The 17,527-nt window shown below is 37.9% G+C and overlaps 3 protein-coding genes across 3 annotated transcripts; all 3 read left to right on the top strand.

Moving 5' to 3' along the window:
* The first annotated feature begins 430 nt into the window (after positions 1 to 430).
* LOC110280576 (uncharacterized) lies at positions 431 to 1,935 on the top strand. Its single transcript, XM_021141666.1, has 2 exons — positions 431 to 1,028; positions 1,070 to 1,935. The coding sequence occupies exons 1-2, from the start codon at positions 431 to 433 to the stop codon at positions 1,933 to 1,935; spliced, it is 1,464 nt and encodes a 487-aa protein (XP_020997325.1).
* A 4,323-nt stretch (positions 1,936 to 6,258) lies between these two features.
* LOC107485832 (RING-H2 finger protein ATL67) lies at positions 6,259 to 7,313 on the top strand. Its single transcript, XM_016106370.3, has one exon. The coding sequence runs from the start codon at positions 6,463 to 6,465 to the stop codon at positions 7,018 to 7,020; it is 558 nt and encodes a 185-aa protein (XP_015961856.1). The 5' UTR covers positions 6,259 to 6,462; the 3' UTR covers positions 7,021 to 7,313.
* An 8,187-nt stretch (positions 7,314 to 15,500) lies between these two features.
* On the top strand, positions 15,501 to 17,457 carry LOC107485846 (reticulon-like protein B3). Its single transcript, XM_016106387.3, has 5 exons — positions 15,501 to 15,908; positions 16,346 to 16,526; positions 16,613 to 16,754; positions 16,857 to 16,926; positions 17,020 to 17,457. The coding sequence occupies exons 1-5, from the start codon at positions 15,668 to 15,670 to the stop codon at positions 17,187 to 17,189; spliced, it is 804 nt and encodes a 267-aa protein (XP_015961873.1). The 5' UTR covers positions 15,501 to 15,667; the 3' UTR covers positions 17,190 to 17,457.
* Positions 17,458 to 17,527: the final 70 nt, after the last annotated feature.

Genomic DNA, 17,527 nt, shown 5'->3' with positions numbered 1-17,527 from the left:
CCTTTGGAGCATGCAGCAGTCATTGAGCCTCCCAACGTTGTGGGCACCAGTAGTGGCCTCGTACCTTATATCGAAGAATTTGGTGGACCTGATCAAGTAGAGAATGCAATGCGTGACGATGAGTCTGACCAGGAGCCTGTTGATATCGATGGTGACAGCGACGAAAACACAGGCGGCGATCCACATGCGCAGCATCGGCCTTCAAGTTCTGGTTCTCATCAATACCTTCCACACTTCTCCACACTAAACTTGGAAGCTCTTGGTCAACAGGAAGACAGTGGTAACAGAGTGGGTAGATCTTCTACAGAATTTGTGAAAGGGAACTTGGGATGTTAGGAGGTACAACGGGCCACACACGTGCCTCGCAACTTCTATTTCAAGTGATCACCGTCAGCTGGATTATAACGTTATATGTGCGAGGATTCTTCCTATGGTTAGGGCGGATGCTGCGGTTACGGTAAAGGTACTTCAACAAGCGACAGAAGCTGATTACGGTTTCAGGCCTAGTTACAGGAAAGTTTGGATGGCTAAGCAGAAGGCAGTGGCACAAATATATGGAGATTGGGAAGAGTCTTACGCGGAGTTGCCCCGTTGGATGCTAGGGATCCAGGCGACAATGCCGGGAACAATCACGGTGCTGAAGACGTCTCCGGTTCAGATTGGTGGTGGGGTTGATGAGTCGACGGTGTACTTTCACCGACTTTTCTGGACATTTCCACCCTGTATCGAGGCATTCCGGCATTGCAAGTCACTCGTCAGTATTGATGGTACCCACTTGTATGGGAAGTATGGAGGGACGCTGCTGTTGGCGATAGCTCAGGACGGAAACTCGAACATCTTGCCGATAGCATTTGCCCTTGTGGAGGGGGAAAATGCAGAGTCGTGGTCATTCTTCTTGTCCAACCTCCGAGAGCATGTGACTCCTCTGGAGGGTATCCTTGTTATCTCAGACAGGCATAATGGGATCAAGGCGGCCCTTGAGGCACCTGAGACTGGATGGCTACCTCCTCGTGCTTTCCGGGCCTACTGTATAAGGCATGTGGCAGCGATTTCGCCCTAACGTTCAAAGGTAAGGACTCAAGGCGGTTACTGGTCAATGCTGCCTACGCCAAGACTGAGGCAGAGTTTTACTACTGGTTCGACATCATGCGGACTGAGAATCCAGCAATGTGTGACTGGGCCAACCGTATGGAGTATGACAAATGGACCCAACATGAGGATGCTGGTCGACGGTTCGGGCACATGACCACAAACATCAGTGAATGTGTGAACTCCGTGCTAAAGGGAACTCACAACCTGCCGGTCACATCGTTGGTTAAGTCAACCTACGGGAGGCTTGCTCAGCTATTTGTGGTCCGGGGACAAACAGCAGAGGCACAACTCGGATCCGGCCATGAATTCTGTCAGGCATTGGTCAAGGCTATTGATCGGAACCTTAGAGACTCCAGGTGCTTTACTGTGACATTATACGACAGGCATCAGTCCGAGTACACCGTGGCTGAGACAACACCAACGGGAACGTTCTCTCTTGGTAGCTATAGAGTTTCCCTTAAAGATCACCGATGCGACTGTGGTCACTTCCAGGCGCTGCATTATCCATGTTGCCACGCCATTGCCTGTTGCGCCTACTCCCGGCTAAACTGGGCGTCATATGTTCACGAAGTGTATCGTATGACTGAGGTGTTCAACGTTTACAAGCAGGGGTTTCTCCCACCTATTCCTGAAGGCCTATGGCCTCCATATGCTGGCCCAACCATCATTCCTGACCCTAATCTGCGGCGTGCAAAGGAAGGTCGTCCAAAGGCAACCAGGATCCGTAGAAGCATGGATCAGTCTCAAGAGAATCAGCCGAAACGTTCTGGGCTATGCCGTCAGCCTGGGCATACGCGAAGGAACTGTCACCAGCGAACACATAGTGGTGGAGGGGATGCGTAGATCTCATGTCGTGTAACCCCCTTCTATGCTGTCTCATTTGTTTCATGGTCTAAATAATGTTAGTAATGCATCGTTGGTTAAGTATGTCACCGTCAACATGTTTCATCAACAACAAAATCTCAGTATAATAAACTCCTGTTATTTTATCAGTTTCATTAAACCACTTTAGACATCTTTCATAATGTGCATTATAATATAAACCATAGAGGAACACATCAAATATTCTGAAGCAGGTTAAACTACGTGGTCAAAAGATAAATAATATTTAACAATAAGTCCGAAATCCATAAACACTAACTAGCATGCCCAATACACAAACTAATTAGCATGCTCAATACATAAAGTAACTAGCATGATCAATACATAAATAAACAAAGAAAGTACTGGACAGGAACATATAACATAACTAATCAGAATCCTCAATGGTGTCACTGTCATCATCGTCGAACTGGCCAAGCAAGTGCCCTCCGGTGCCACACAAAGGAGGACGTCTAACCCGCCTAGGTCTGTGATCTGCCGCTGGTGCTGTGGGGTGTGCGGGAGCCGCGCTGAAAGCGGAGGCAGGTGTCCCTCCTAAAGCAAACCATGGGTCGGACGGCGAAACTGCTGGCTCGTTCAGGTCAACTGCCAATTGAGCCTGAACATCGTCACTGCGTGGCTGCTGAGCACTAAATTGGGCATGCTCCTCAGGCATCTATGGCCTATAATGGGTCTGATCATCATCCCTAAGCATGTCAGCTATGTCTCTGTAAAACTCGGACTCAGTAACAGGATCAGCAATGTCCACCCCAACAGCCGCGGTCGTAAACTCGGCAAAACCATATGGGCTCACGTTCCCAAACAACTGTGAGCTAGAACCCACGTCGAACGTCGGCTGATCCATAGCTGATGCTGATCCAACTACATCCTCAGCGGCCACGTGACCAATGCCGCCCCCCTGCTCGGATGGTCCTCCATCAGGCGCACCTCGACGGTCAGGCCGCGCAGGTGGCCGTCTGCCTCTACGTCGAGGAACACGGTAGTCCACTGGATCCCCAGCCTCAGCTCCAGGAACGTCCTGCTCCAATCGGTCGGCAAACTCCCTCCACTCGCGATCGGTGGTCCGGGTCCCAATACGGCGACGCCGATCGACTCGTCTGTTATCTGGTCTGTCATAAACATGCACTCTAGGAGGTGCCTGGGACGACCCTCTGTGACGCGCCTCCTCAGTCAACACAATCGGCCTCGGATCCTGAAATGCTACATCTGGGGATAGGAACCTGTGCGCCACACGGCACCACCACTCTAGGTAATCTGCTGATGGACCAGGGTCGAGGACTCGATCGACCCATATGACTGACTGATGCCGGTTCTCCCAAAGCTGGTGCCACTCCTGATAATATGCAGGAAACCACCGGTCCCCACCCCTACCATCCTTCGCATGTAGCCAATCTATGTTCAGAGCTACATCTGGGAGATGCTGAACACCGCCGAACTGGGGTAGAACCCTATCCACCTGATGCCACTCGATCGCAGCAAAATATATCAGGCTAGTGACGGCCGTCCATAGCCGTCGGTGCTCATCAGCTAGTATCTCCAGATGAATAACAGCAGCAACATCAGCAGAAGAATAAGGCTCCCACACAAACTGCATAGAAACAGTAAGACGTTCATGAGGCAGTGGCATGTAACAAAAACTAGTACGACTATCAGTAATAAATAAATCACTCACATCGTGGACACGCAAACGATCAAGTGCAAGGCGTGCGGAAACTAATCTCTGTGCCCCTGCATCGTTCCTCGGAACAAACTCGGCCCACCTACAATTTAAATTGAAATGATGTCAAAACAAACCATAACACATGCATTTTTTACAATTTATGAACGCATATTTTTAAACCATACCTAGAAGCAAGCGGAAAACCGAACCGGTCAAAACCAGTGGGCCTCAGACTGGGAAACCTCCAGAAAATCCAAGACTGTAGTAGGTGTAGCGGCCCAGCCAAGTTAACGACGTTTCTGTTTGTACCACGACAAAGACACCTATACAACCAGGCTAGTGCAGCGGAGCCCCAGCTATATCTGCCCAAGTCATCCAATGATGCCAAATAAGGCAACCAGCGAAGGTGTACCCTGTTTGCATTCTTGTCCGCAAACAGCTGAGACGACAACAACATCAGGATATAAGCGCGTGCGTATACACGCACGGTCTCATCAGTAGCATCTGCAGGGAGAACTCGGAACCTCTCGTGGAACCATGTGTAGCACACTGTCATCTGCTTCACTTTACTCTGTGGAGGTAACTCCCCGAACAACTCCCGGAACCACACCCATGCTGGTCTACCGTGTTCCATCAGATTCTCAAACTCAGTCAAGCACCCACTAACGGGTGCACCATCAATCGGCAAACCCAGCTGATACGCAACATCCTGTAAAGTAATGGTGCACTCACCAAACGGCATATGGAACGTGTGGGTCTCCGGACGCCACCGCTCAATAAATGCGCTAAGCAGAGACTCATCAACCCAGAACCACTGACTGTTTAGCCTAGCAAGATGATACAAGCCCGCAGTCTCCAGATACGGTATAATCCGGTCATGTAAGGGCATATTCTGCTGCCGCCTAACGGCTGTAATAACCCTACTAGGCTGCAAAACGTCGGTAATAAAATTCCTTAACATACAACCATTACAAACAACAACAAACATAATTTTCGTAGAAATTATTAGACTGCTCACATTAAATTCATGGATTCTGTTATCGTGTATTAAATACTGAAGCTCAGAAAACTGTGCACTCACTACAACAAATTAACAATATAAATACAAAAAAAAAATCTTTCAATAAAATATTAATATTTATAATAAAATATTGTGCAAAAATACTATTAACCACACTAAGAAGATAAATAAGCATAATAAAATATGCATTACTAACAATACCGATAATAACATTAATATTTATGTAAATAATATTAATCAGAATCACAAAACAAATAAACGTAATAAAATAAAAATATTTACTAGCAATATTCCTACTAACATATCAATTGCTATATTAGAATTAAATTTAATTACAATATTAATAACAATAACAGTAACTAACCTCTTCGTCGATATATCCTGCCACGTGAGCGATGCCATTTAGTCGGTACAATCGATCCTCATCCTCCATTGGCCCCACCACCCACTTCTCCTTCGTTGCCTCCAAACCTTTTCCCAAATTCTCTCTACAACAAGCAACCCACTTTCTTCCTTATGTTCCTAATGAATCCGTCCCTGCCTTCAGCGGATTACTTATATATGTAGACACACGTAAACCGCGGTGGGTTACCGGATTTTACGTTCAACATTGTTTCCTCATAAACCGTGGTGACTCCCCACGGTTTATGCACGCCGATTTGCCTTCGTAAACCGTGGTGACCTCCCACGGTTTATGCATGTTTAGAAACCGTGGTGGGTTGCCACGGTTTTCATATAAATCCGGTTTTGCACATAAACGTAACAACAAACAGATTTGCACATTTAGGTAAACAACTCTCCCATTTTATTTATTTAAGTAAATTGCCCTAAAAATAATTTGAGACGGTAAATACTCAAATTTTGAAAAAAAACTATAAATTAAAGTTGAGTGCAGTAAAGTGCCAACTTAATTTTTATACATTTTTTAGAATTGACAACACAACTCTTTAGGATAAAAACAATTCATTTTAGTCTCCTATTTTTGTGATACAATATCGTCTCTGATCTATAGGTGTTTTTTTCATCAACTTTAAATAAAAAACACTGACGTGTCAGGTTTAGAAATGAATAGAAATTTATTTTTTTTAAATTCAAATTGATTAAAGATTTATTTGTCTTTATTCTTTAAATAGTATTTTTTATAAATTATTTTTTTATTTACTATATTAATATTTTCTTTAATAAATTATTGAATATATAGTATAATAAATATAAATTAATTTATAAATTATTTAAATTTTAAAAATATTATTTATTATAAAATTTAATAAATAACTTTTAAATATATAAATAATAAATATTAAAATATGATTAATACATTAATAATAATAATTCTATGCTAAACTATTAGTTTTATCATTTAAATAATTTTTATAATAAAATAAAAAATCAGATTGTTATTATGAGAAATGGATAAAATGGGGTTGGTAATTCCCACATTAAAGTATTAAACCTTAGACAGTTCATGTGTGACCGACTGAGGGCAGAGGCTATTACTCTTTGGCAACGGATTCTGCCGTTAACTACTCTTTCTCTCTCTACACCAACAAATTTAATGCATTCTACCTTCCCTCATTTAAAGCTTTTGATTTCAATCTCATTGAGCCTCTCCCCGTAAACCTTACTATTAAATGCACCACTCTCTCCCCCCTTCCCCCCCTCTTAAAATATCCCCACACGCTCTCTCTCTTTCTCTCTCACTCTTCTCTCTCTCTCTCTCTCTCTCTCTCTCTCTCTCTTCACAAATGGATTCACCAAAGAATCACAACAACGCTTTCTCCTTCTTCTTCTCCCTCTCCTCGTACCCATGTCCATGTCTTCAACCTCATCATTCCTCAACCACCTTGGCCTTGGCTACTCCATAGCCATAGCCCTTGCTTTCCTCGTTCTCCTCTCCACCCTCATCTTATCTTCTTACCTCTGCTGTAACCGCAACCGTCGCAATAATATTAACAACCCCACCACCACCCACCGTGACGGCGTCGTTCTCCCACGAATAATCTTCGTCGCAGAAGGCGATGATGACGAAGACGGAGACGAAGAGCGCGGCGCGGTGGGGTTGGAACAGAACGTGATAAACTCGTATCCGAGGTTTCAATTCAGCAGGGACAGCAGTAACATCGGACAGAACACCACGTGTTCCATATGTCTGTGTGAGTACAAGGATTCGGAGATGCTGAGGATGATGCCGGAGTGCAGGCACTATTTCCACGTCTGCTGCCTTGACTCCTGGCTTAGGCTTAATGGCTCCTGCCCCGTTTGCCGGAACTCGCCGCTTCCGACGCCGGTTCCCACGCCGCTGTCGACGCCGCTGCAGGAGGTGGTGCCGCTGTCTCAGTATGCTGCTGATAGGAGGAGGAGGTGATGCCTCTTTTTCAAGGGAGAGGGGAGGGGTAATTTGGGTATTTTATTCACTAATTTTAGAAGGAAAAAACATGGGGATCTGATTTTTCTTTTTAATTCTTATTTTGGGGTTATTGGGGTGTTGAAAAGATTATAAAGGAAGGATTTTTAGTTTTTCGGGTTTGATGTAAGTGGGAATTAGGGAATAGAGAAGTAGTAGAATGCTTAGTGCTAGTTGTTGGACTAATGGAAATTTCATAGGAGTTTTTATTTTTTTCAATTAGAATTTAACGTATCATAGCATAAAGTTAAATAGTTTGATTCTTGCTTTATGAAGTAGAGATTTTTTGTGTTACAATTCAAAGGTGCTGGAAAATGATTTTATCTTTAAGAAATTCATATTTGAAAATAGAATTTCATCTTTGAGCAATTGTTCTGTGAATATGAAACCTAACTTTTTATGTCTTTGTTTATTTTTTAACAAGATTTTGTTTTTTTTTCCCCCAACATTTTTTATGGGATTGAAATATTGAATCCCATTAGTAAAGTTGAATGTTAAGTTTCCTTATCTATTTTGTACCTGTCATTAACCTTAGTGTAGATGTACCTAAATAAGATGTTAGATTTGAAACCTATGAAGGGTTTTTCTTTCTCTTTGTCCATATTATTGTACCAGTAGATTATGGTGAACATATTTATAGTGTTGGTGCCATGTTTTTAGTGATGGTGCATACTGTCCGCTATTAGAAGACAATCTGAGTTTGTTTGCTCAATGTATTTTTGACGGTTTGGACACTCCCATATATATCTTCCTTCCAGTTCAATGTTGGCTTTATGAGTCTTGACTTATTTTGGTTGAATTTCAATCCTTTTTTATTGGGTAGTGCTAACGGAGTTCATTAAGGATCGAACCCTTGACCTTTCGAATCTAGAACTTTAATACTATGTCATGAATCTACTTATCCCAAAAGCGTAACCTAACCGGATAATGTAACTCTAATGGTAATACTTTCTAAACTTCCATTGGACGCATTGTATGCTTAGACCATTGACTCCCTATACTTTCTCTTTTTTATTTTCTTTTGCATTTTATTGGTTCAGATCTCCTTTTATGGCAATAATATAAACATACTATCTTTATTATTGATTAGAAAAGAAGAAAAAATATTGAGAAATTCTTAGGGGTATATAACTTTTAATATTTTTACATTTTAGCATTTATGTGACAATTATTTGGTCAGTATAAATATGAAATTGTCTTTAATAAATAATTTTTATTAATTTATATGTATGTTATATAAGATTGTTTAAAAATATTATATCTGATCGTCATTATTTTTTGGTTGAAATATTTAGTATATATCCCTGGCCCAACTCCAAAATTATAATACCCTTTTACGAACTTTATTCTTTGGCTCCACTTCATTTCAGAATAATATATAGCTTACTTTTTTGCTTCTCTTTCCATGGATTCATTTATTTGTCGTCATATGTAGATAGTTTCGACATGGGATCCACTAATTCTTGATCCTGTTTAATTTTCTCTCCACATTTTTCTTTTTTATATTGTACCTTCCAACTTCCAAGCACGGTTTAAAAAACAGCTACAAAAGTGTCTTTTAATCTTATCAAATAATTAAAAGAATTAATATCAATTTAGATACTTGACAAAAATAATGTACAGTATTACTAATATATGGTTTATACTTCATTCAGAGATCAATTGAAGTGGTCAAGATATTCTTTTCTAGGTACTAGTGGTCAATGATATTTTACGCTTTGCTTCATCTACAATTAATGCTTTCTCCACCTAGAAGTCAAAAGATTGTGTTTAATATGTGGTGTGGCGATAATTAACAACGGCTACTCTACTGTACAGATTAGAGTGGTATAGAAAAATAATATAATTTTTTTTATAGTTAATTTTTATTATTTTATTATTATTCAAAATGTAAATTCTAAATTTATCAATTTTTCTTTCATTTTATTAAAAAAAATATCTATAAATTTATATCTGTATCATATAATTCACCTTAACAACATATCAAATTTGTAACATTTCTGCTGTTGTTGGTTTTTAATTTTATTTACTTTTTTCTAAGTTCTTGTCTTCCGGAGTTAGTAGAAGACATGAACGGTTGTACTTGTACAGTTGTACATGCTCTCTCTCTCTCTCAAATTTATTTAGAGATTATTAATTTAATTTTTAACGATAATAAAAATAACTATTAATATATTTATTGATAATTATATATTAACTATTTTATATTTTATCATTAAAAGATTTTAATAGTAATTATATAATTTCTGGTAAAAAAAAAATTTAATAGTTACTAAAAGTGTTTTTTGTCATAGTAATTCAGCTGTTCATTTTTTTTTAATTACTAGTTTAATTTACCTTTTCATCTTTATGTTAGTTAAATTGCTGAGGTTAATCTTAGCAAATAGGGAAATTTGAATTATGAAAGAATAATAGTGTTCTTCAGGATTCAAATTAAATCTATGTTCTTCAGGATTCAAATTAAATCTATCTTATTGAGTGAGGACGACTATGCGAACAAAGACAATAATATGATCATGATGCAATTTCCTTAATATGGTTGCAACAAATAAAAATAGAACACAAAGGAAAAAGCAATAACATGAATAGTTTTCAAGCGCTGTGCTTAAGAACTTTATTAATTATTATCATCCTATTCTAAGCTATGTCTCAACTCTCAATGGAATGACATAGAAGGAAACCTTCTAGAATTAGATATAAACGATTAGAAAACTTCAAAAGATTAATGTATTTAAATATAAGAGCGCAGATGTTATAGATAACCCTAAAATCCAGTTAGGCCAACTCGACACGCCAAATTATTTACTTGTGAATTGTATTTGTATCCACAACTCTCTAATATAAAGTCTAATGTAAAAAATTTGGTAGTAACTCCACCAATTATTTACCAGCGTATTGTTTGAAAGTTGTTATATGATGGTGGATGTCTTTTTTGACCAACATTAATTATTACATTTTTTTCATATATTGTGTATTATTTTAATAATATATGACTTTAAGAATTTATTCTTCATCAATGAATTATGATATACATAAAACTGAATTTAAATTTTTATATTTTTTAAGTAAATTAATAAATTATTCACTAGACGAATTCAAGTTGATTAACTTTTTTATGATTTACATTAGAGTTAAAATCGATTTTGACCTTAAGGTATAGGTCGAAAAAATTTTCGTCTCCAATCTTTTTTTATATACAAAATCGTCACTACAATTTAACTTAATTTTAAAATTGTCATTTTTGCTTAAATTTTAAATTTTATTATCAAATCACTTCTAACAAAAAAAAATTATAAAAAAGAAAAAAAAAAGAAAAAGAGAACGGACAAGAGAGAAAAAGGAAATCACGGGGGAGGAGGAAGAGAAGAAGAAAAAGAGAAAAAGAAAAGTGGCAACAGCGACAACGCCAGCAAAACTGCGGGGAGGTCATTCGCCGCATCGCCGTTCTGCTCCTCCTCGCAAGCTTGCCGCTCACCGCATTTACCCTCATCAAATCCACATTCACTAAATTCACTGCCACGCCAAAGCCCTCACCTTCCCTTCTCAACACTTCTACTTCTTCTTCCTCCGCCACACTTTAAAGGCAAAGTCTCGTATTTTCCCTAATTCAATTAATAAAGGAACTACTTTTCAGAATAATTGTTTCTCATTTCGATTCAGTGCTCAATCTTTTCTATTTTTTGTATATTTTTAAATTATTTTACAGGTCGATTTCTCAGTTGAAGTGCGTGTAGTCCCTACTTCCGCTTCATTCGGCGGTGGCTTTGGCGCGCTTGACGTCTTACCTCGGTGTTGATTCGAGGAACTTGAGATCGTTGTCTCAGGGTATGCTTTGCAATGCCAACCCCAAAGTTTAATAAAAATGCTCCAAATTTATTTTTCTGTTTCATATCTGTAAGCAACTTTTTTGTTTTCTTGCAAGGTTTAGTGGGTGGGACAAGTATCTCCAATCTAAAACACAACTTGCTGCATCATCCCGTTTTTCTATTTTTTATTCAATTGTTGTTGTTGATTTTTCTGCTCCTGTTGTCTATCATTGTTGTTATTCTTCGAAGTTGAAAGAGATGGTGATTGTTTCTCTTTTTTTCTTCTTTTTTGATGTTGCTGCTAGTTGAAATGAATTGTGTTTTAATTTTTTGATATTTGCTAGTTGAAATTCTGTTGTTGTTGTCGTTGAAATTCTAATTAAAGAAGCAGAAAAAGAAGAAGGAATACTGCCGTGATAAAGAAGAAAAAGAAGAATAGAATATGAGTATTTTGATGAAGAAGTAGAATGATATTTTAGTCCGAATGACGATTTTAAAATGAAGTTAAATCTTAGAAATGATTTTGTATGAAAAAAAAATTAAAAACAAAAAAAATTTTTAACCTATACTTTAGAGACCAAAATTATACTTCACCTTTTACATTACTTAAAATATTTTTTGTTGTTTTTTCTTTATTCTTTTACTATTTTGTTTCTCATTTTTTTACGATCATACATTCGTAATTAGCTCTGATTTTTTTTTAAAAAATGTTCTACATATTTGTAAAGTTTAAAAATTTTATCACAGGTTTAATTTAAAATATATTCCTAGAAGAAAAATTAAGGCTGAAGAAGATTAACCTTGAACAAATTTGAGCGGGCTGAGTTTTTTAGATATGATTTGGGAGTGTGAGTTATGTTGGGATATGATAATTAAGGGTGATTTACACTGTTATGACAGCGTTGATTTTTTGGAATTTCGGGGGAAGAAATCGGGGGCACCGATTTGAAGTTGGGAGGAATCGGTCCCACCGATTTGTGTGAGGGAGAGGTTCATGGGTGTGAAATCGGTGCCACCGATTTGTGGAAGGGAGAGGCAAAGGGGATTTAAATCGGTGCCACCGATTTGCGGGTGGTGGAAGACATTTGCTAAGAGTGCAGTAATCGGTCCCACCGATTACTGGAGGCAGAGAATTTTATTTTAATCGGGGTGCACCAATCGGGCCCACCGATTTGGGGGTGCAGCGGTCGGTCCCTTCGATTTGCCCTTAGTCCATACAAAAAGTGGATGCTGATATTACATAAGCTCCATTTCTTCCTCGTCAGCTAATGTTCATCCTCTTCTCCTCTCTTCTCTTCTTTGATTCTTCTCCTTCATTTTTGTAAAAAAATTCCTGTGAGGTTGAGAATAGTTAGTGTTATGGATGATAGAGTTGTATTGAAGATTTATTATTACGGACAGATCTTATTACAAACATATGAGGGAGTTCAATTTGTGTGTGAAAATCTGTTAGATGTTGTTATTCCGTTCACATTGTCATTTGAGGAGTTAAAATGTGTGATTTGTGAGAAGATAGATTCTCAAAGATGTAGGAGAATATCGTGTATTCTGTACAGGTATCCTTTACCTGTGTTTGGTGGGTTTGTTCAATTTCAGACCAAGTATGTGATGGACGAAACGAGTATGCAGGAAATGTTTTCAATGTACATGGAAAATCGCCACCGAATGTCGTGCATTAAGTTATATATTGAGTTTGAGCAATCTGAAGCGGACCGTAACATTGAATTGGAAGATTATAATAGTGAAAGCGAAGATGAATTTGAAAGTAACTATGAGATCGTCGGTCCAGGTGAGGACGAAGAAGAAGCTGGCTTCGCCATGAACGCAGATGTGGCGGAAGTTGCAAATGCACTAGCAAGCCCGCATCCGTTTCAGGAGCCTTCTTTCATGCGGTCGTTGGATTTGGAGGCTATGCACGCACCGGAGTTTCCGCAATATATGAATCCAGGTGCGTAAACCTAGGTAGCTATGTGAATCTCTGAAGTAGTAGATCGATAAGTCAGATGAGTAATGTATGTGATATGTGACCAGGCATTTGTGACCATAGCGTTTGATTTTTTTATTAATTAATAGTTCTTTGTTATGAATTATATTTAGTTGTTCTTTACATAGATGGAATAGCGAAAAATAAGACTGTAATGATCTTACATGGTAAAGTGTGTCTATTAATTTTGATGTATGCAGCGCCTCCTGCTGTGGCCGATGGTGAGTTCACAGTGGGGATAGAATTCAGTTCAAGGGAGGCAGTAATCAAGGCAATGAAAGATTATACCATCCGGAGAGGTGTGGACTATCGGGTATATGAGTCGGAACCGACGACATTCTATGCAAAATGTACAGAATATGGGAATGGTTGTGACTGGTTGATCAGGGTAACCAAAATGCAGAAGAAGTACTGTTGGGAGATAAGGAGGTACAATGGAAGTCACACTTCTCCCGGTGACGGCGCTTGTTAAGGCTACATTTTACAGACTGAATGAGTAATTCACTAGAAAAAGAGTTGAGGCTGAAGCCCGAATTAATGTTGAACTTGTGTTCTCTGAGATGGTGATCTCTAAGGTGCATGCAAATCAACGAGCATCGGGTAACATACAGGTTAGTTGTTTTGATAGAGAAAATGAAGTATTTGAGGTACGCGAGATGCCGAGTGGGGTTGAGTATGCAGTTGGCCTATGCCACCGTCGTTGCGACTGTAGTGAATTCCAGGTTCACTGAATTCCGTGTCGACATGTATTTGCTTGTTGTGCAAATCAGCAGTTGGACTGGCAAGTGTACGTTCATGATGTATACAAGATGGACCAAGTTCGAAGAGTATACAGGGCTAGGTTTAGACCACCGAAAAATTCAGCAACGTGGCCTGCTTATCATGGACCTCGATTCGTTGGCAATCCATTCCTCAGACGAGTAGCCAAAGGTCGGCCTAAGATGACCCGCTTCTTGAATGAGATGGACACTCGCATGTTGTGTGGTCATAGGAGATGCAAGCAATGCGGTGCCGAGGGACACAGCCGGAGTAGATGTCGTCAATAATTTTTCATTATTATTATTATTATTATTATTATTATTATTATTATTATTATTATTATTATTATTCAAACAGCATACATACTAATTTTTCTATTATTATTATTATTATTATTCATACAAAACACGGCGTACTAATTTTTTATTACAATTATTGTTATTATTATTATTATTCATATATACCAGGTTTACTAATTTTTATTATTATTATTATTATTATTATTATTATTATTATTATTAGGTAACACAGCACAAAATCTAATTTTAGTTATTACTAACATATTGTGTAAATCTGACTGAATTAAAATTCAATTGTTAATGATCATAAATAAAATAATTAATAAAATTTTTATTACTAATCATAATAATTAATTAAATTCAATTACTAATACTGATAATAATAACAACAATATATTAATATCTTTTTATTCCAATTATTTAATACATACAAATCTCATTTTTTTTCTTTATTCATTATTTTTTACAAACATTTATTTTTTTTCTTTTTTAAATAATATACATAAAAAAAACCCCAGTTCAGTTCATGAGCACGGTACAGACATTCTCATCATCTCCATACATATGAACAAACATACAAAGTTTATTTCTATTTTTATTTCTATTTCTAACCACCTAATAATAAACTTATACATACATACATGCTTAATTTCTAATTTCTACTTAGTGCCACTATAATATATACTGTTAATAAAATCTAAAATTATCATTATTATTATTATTAAATAATATTATTAAAAAATAAAAACTTATATAATTTGGATCTCCAAAATAATTAACAATGTGAAGCTCCGGTTGATTTACTTCCTTGGTTTTCCTTTTTTTCGGCATTTTTCTTCAAATTTTTCAACTGAGGTAATTGTGGTCCAACAATGGTAAAATGGTGGGATTGAGTGGGGTTGAGAGGAAGCAGAAAGGAAAAGTGTTTGTTGAGAGTGAAAGAGAAAGTGTTGGAGGATGAAAAAGATAGGAGTATCCGGATTTGAATGGGTAACAACGCATAAGGAGTCACGGGCTAGCTGCATGTGCGACGCGTGGCAAGTGGGTCACCAATCGGTACCACCGATTTGCGCCCCTACTCTTCCCTGAAATCGGTCCCACCGATTTCTGTCTCTCCCATCGGTGTCACCGATTTCTTCTACAACGCCGTCACAAATCCGTCAAACACCACAAAACCCCATAACGCTGCCAAACACCAGCTTCTTCCCCATATCAAAATTAAAAAACTCAATTTGAGCGAGCATTAACTCTATTTTTAACCCTAAACAATTTCTTTATCAACTTCGACTATTTCTACATTTGTGTGTTATAAACTTTTGATTATATTAGGGTAAATCATAGAAAATGTATTCGAATTATTTTGTTATTATTAAAAATATTTTTAAATTTTATTATTAAAAAAATATACTCTTATAAAGTAAGATATTTTATATTAACAAAAATAAAAATATTTTTTTATGTTTTTAATAATTTAAAAATACTTTTGCCAATATTAAAATAATTCGGAACATTGTTTTTTGTTTACCCAATATTATTATTTATTAACTTATTAAGTGATGCAACCCACTCAAAGTAGTGAAGAGTGGCTATTTGTGCGTATTTTCATTTTAATCTTTATTGGGTAAATGAAAATATTTTCACATCTCAAAGTCACACTTGGCACACAATCAATCACTTACATTTGCAGTTTGCACAATCCGAGTGCCGAATTCCGAAATCGAAGCTTTAGGGGTTAGGGTTCAAAAATTTCAGCGAGCTCAATGGCGGAGGAATCCAACAACACACTCACCAATCCTGCTGTTGCCGCCGCCGCCGCCGGCGGAGGAGGAGATTCGCTGACGGAAGAGATATCCGAGAAGCTTCACTCTCACCATTCCTCCTCTTCTTCTTCTTCGGATTCCGATTCCGAAAAACGTGTTTCTTCACCCGTCAAGGACGCCCGTGTTTTCCGCCTTTTCGGAAGAGAGAAGCCTCTTCATTCCGTTTTCGGCGCTGGAAAACGTAGCTATTTCTCTCTCTTGAATGCTACTAATTTTTGTTAAAAACAAAATATTTTTATTGCTCTTGTTTCTTTTTGTGGCCCCTGAAAATAGTGGGATGTTGTCAAAATTGTCTTTTTTTTTTTTAATTATAATTATGTTACTTTCATGACACTATTTTCTTTTTCCAGTTGTGACCTGTGAGCTTTTACTGTCTTTTTTTTTTTTATTTGATCATGTCACGATAATATCTGCATATTTTGAATTTGAGAATTATGTTTAATTTATATACACGGATGCTAGAGAGTAAGAATTTGAGTGAGTTGTTAAAGAGAAGATAATCAAAATGGAGAACTTGTATACATTTATGGGTTCTAGAGGGACCAAGAAAAGAAGCTGCCTTTGTATTTTTATGCTGCTATGTTCTTATGACTCTTTGTTGTTAATTATTGGTTGCAGCTGCTGATGTGTTGTTGTGGAGGAACAAGAAGATATCTGCCGGTTTACTCGGCGGAGCCACTGCCGTTTGGGTCCTTTTCGAGTTGCTCGAGTGCCACCTCCTTACTCTAGTGTGTCACATATCAATACTAGTGCTAGCAATTCTGTTCTTGTGGTCCAATGTCCACACTTTTATCCACAAGTAAGTTCATGTTCTTTTAGTCTATGTTGTTTTTAACTTAGCAATTTGGATTTGATGATGGAATATCAATTGATGATATATTGTAGAGCTCCGCCTCGCATCCCTCAAGGTCATCTTCCTGAGGAGCCGTTTCTGCAAGTTGTGTCTGCATTGCGAATCGAAATCAACCGGGGACTTACCAGTCTGCGAGATATTGCTTCTGGAAGAGATTTGAAGAAATTTCTCGTTGTATGTTGCTTTCTAGCATCTAATACATGCTGCTTTGCTTTAATAATTAAATGGATGCCTAAATTTAGTACGCTGAGGATTCGATTGTGGATACTATGTTAGGTTATTGCTGGCTTATGGATTCTATCAATCGTGGGGAGCTGGGGCAATTTCCTCACATTATTCTACATAAGTAAGAGCAATTAGTACTTCAGTTAATTACATCAATTTCTTCTTTCTAGTAAGAAATCTCATTTTAATTTGCTTATTTTCTCTTGTTGAACAGCCTTTGTTTTGTTGCACACGGTGCCGGTCTTGTATGAGAAGTACGAGGATAAGATAGACCCATTTGCTGAGAAGGCAACCATTGAGATTAAAAAGCAGTACTCTGTGTTTGATGCCAAGGTCTTGAGTAAGATCCCTAGGGGTCCTTTTAAGGGTAAGAAATTAGATTAGTAAATCGAAACATCAGAAAGATAAAAAGGGCTCTACTTGTTTATAGGTTGCCAGAGCCTCGTTTCTATGTATCAGATACCACCCTTTATCATGTCCGGGATGGGTTTTAGGTGGTTGTAATAAAGTGTAAAGGGTTATCTTAACTTCAAGTAGTTCCTAACAGTGCAAGCATAGGGGTCTTGCTGGCTTCTACTATGTGTCTTCACTTGTAAAATTTCAATAATTTCCACTGTAAGGTAAAAAGTAATAGTATGCTCCTTTTTATTTCTTTCTTGGTTTACCAGAAATATAGTGTGTGATGTTAGCTGTTGTTTATACCTTAGCCCCAAAAAAGGTGG

This window comes from Arachis duranensis, chromosome 4 (assembly GCF_000817695.3).
Source record: "Arachis duranensis cultivar V14167 chromosome 4, aradu.V14167.gnm2.J7QH, whole genome shotgun sequence".
In the NCBI taxonomy this organism is placed as follows: Eukaryota; Viridiplantae; Streptophyta; class Magnoliopsida; order Fabales; family Fabaceae; genus Arachis; species Arachis duranensis.
This window is presented reverse-complemented; position numbering and strand designations above follow the sequence as displayed.

Coding starts and splice junctions, on each gene's coding strand:
- LOC107485832 (XM_016106370.3), top strand. CDS start 6,463: ATGTCCATGTCTTCAACCTCATCATTCCTCAACCACCTTGGCCTTGGC.
- LOC110280576 (XM_021141666.1), top strand. CDS start 431: ATGGTTAGGGCGGATGCTGCGGTTACGGTAAAGGTACTTCAACAAGCG. Junction 1,029..1,069: donor TCGTGCTTTCCGGGCCTACT/GTATAAGGCATG, acceptor TAACGTTCAAAG/GTAAGGACTCAAGGCGGTTA.
- LOC107485846 (XM_016106387.3), top strand. CDS start 15,668: ATGGCGGAGGAATCCAACAACACACTCACCAATCCTGCTGTTGCCGCC. Junction 16,755..16,856: donor ATTTGAAGAAATTTCTCGTT/GTATGTTGCTTT, acceptor ATACTATGTTAG/GTTATTGCTGGCTTATGGAT. Junction 16,927..17,019: donor CCTCACATTATTCTACATAA/GTAAGAGCAATT, acceptor CTTGTTGAACAG/CCTTTGTTTTGTTGCACACG.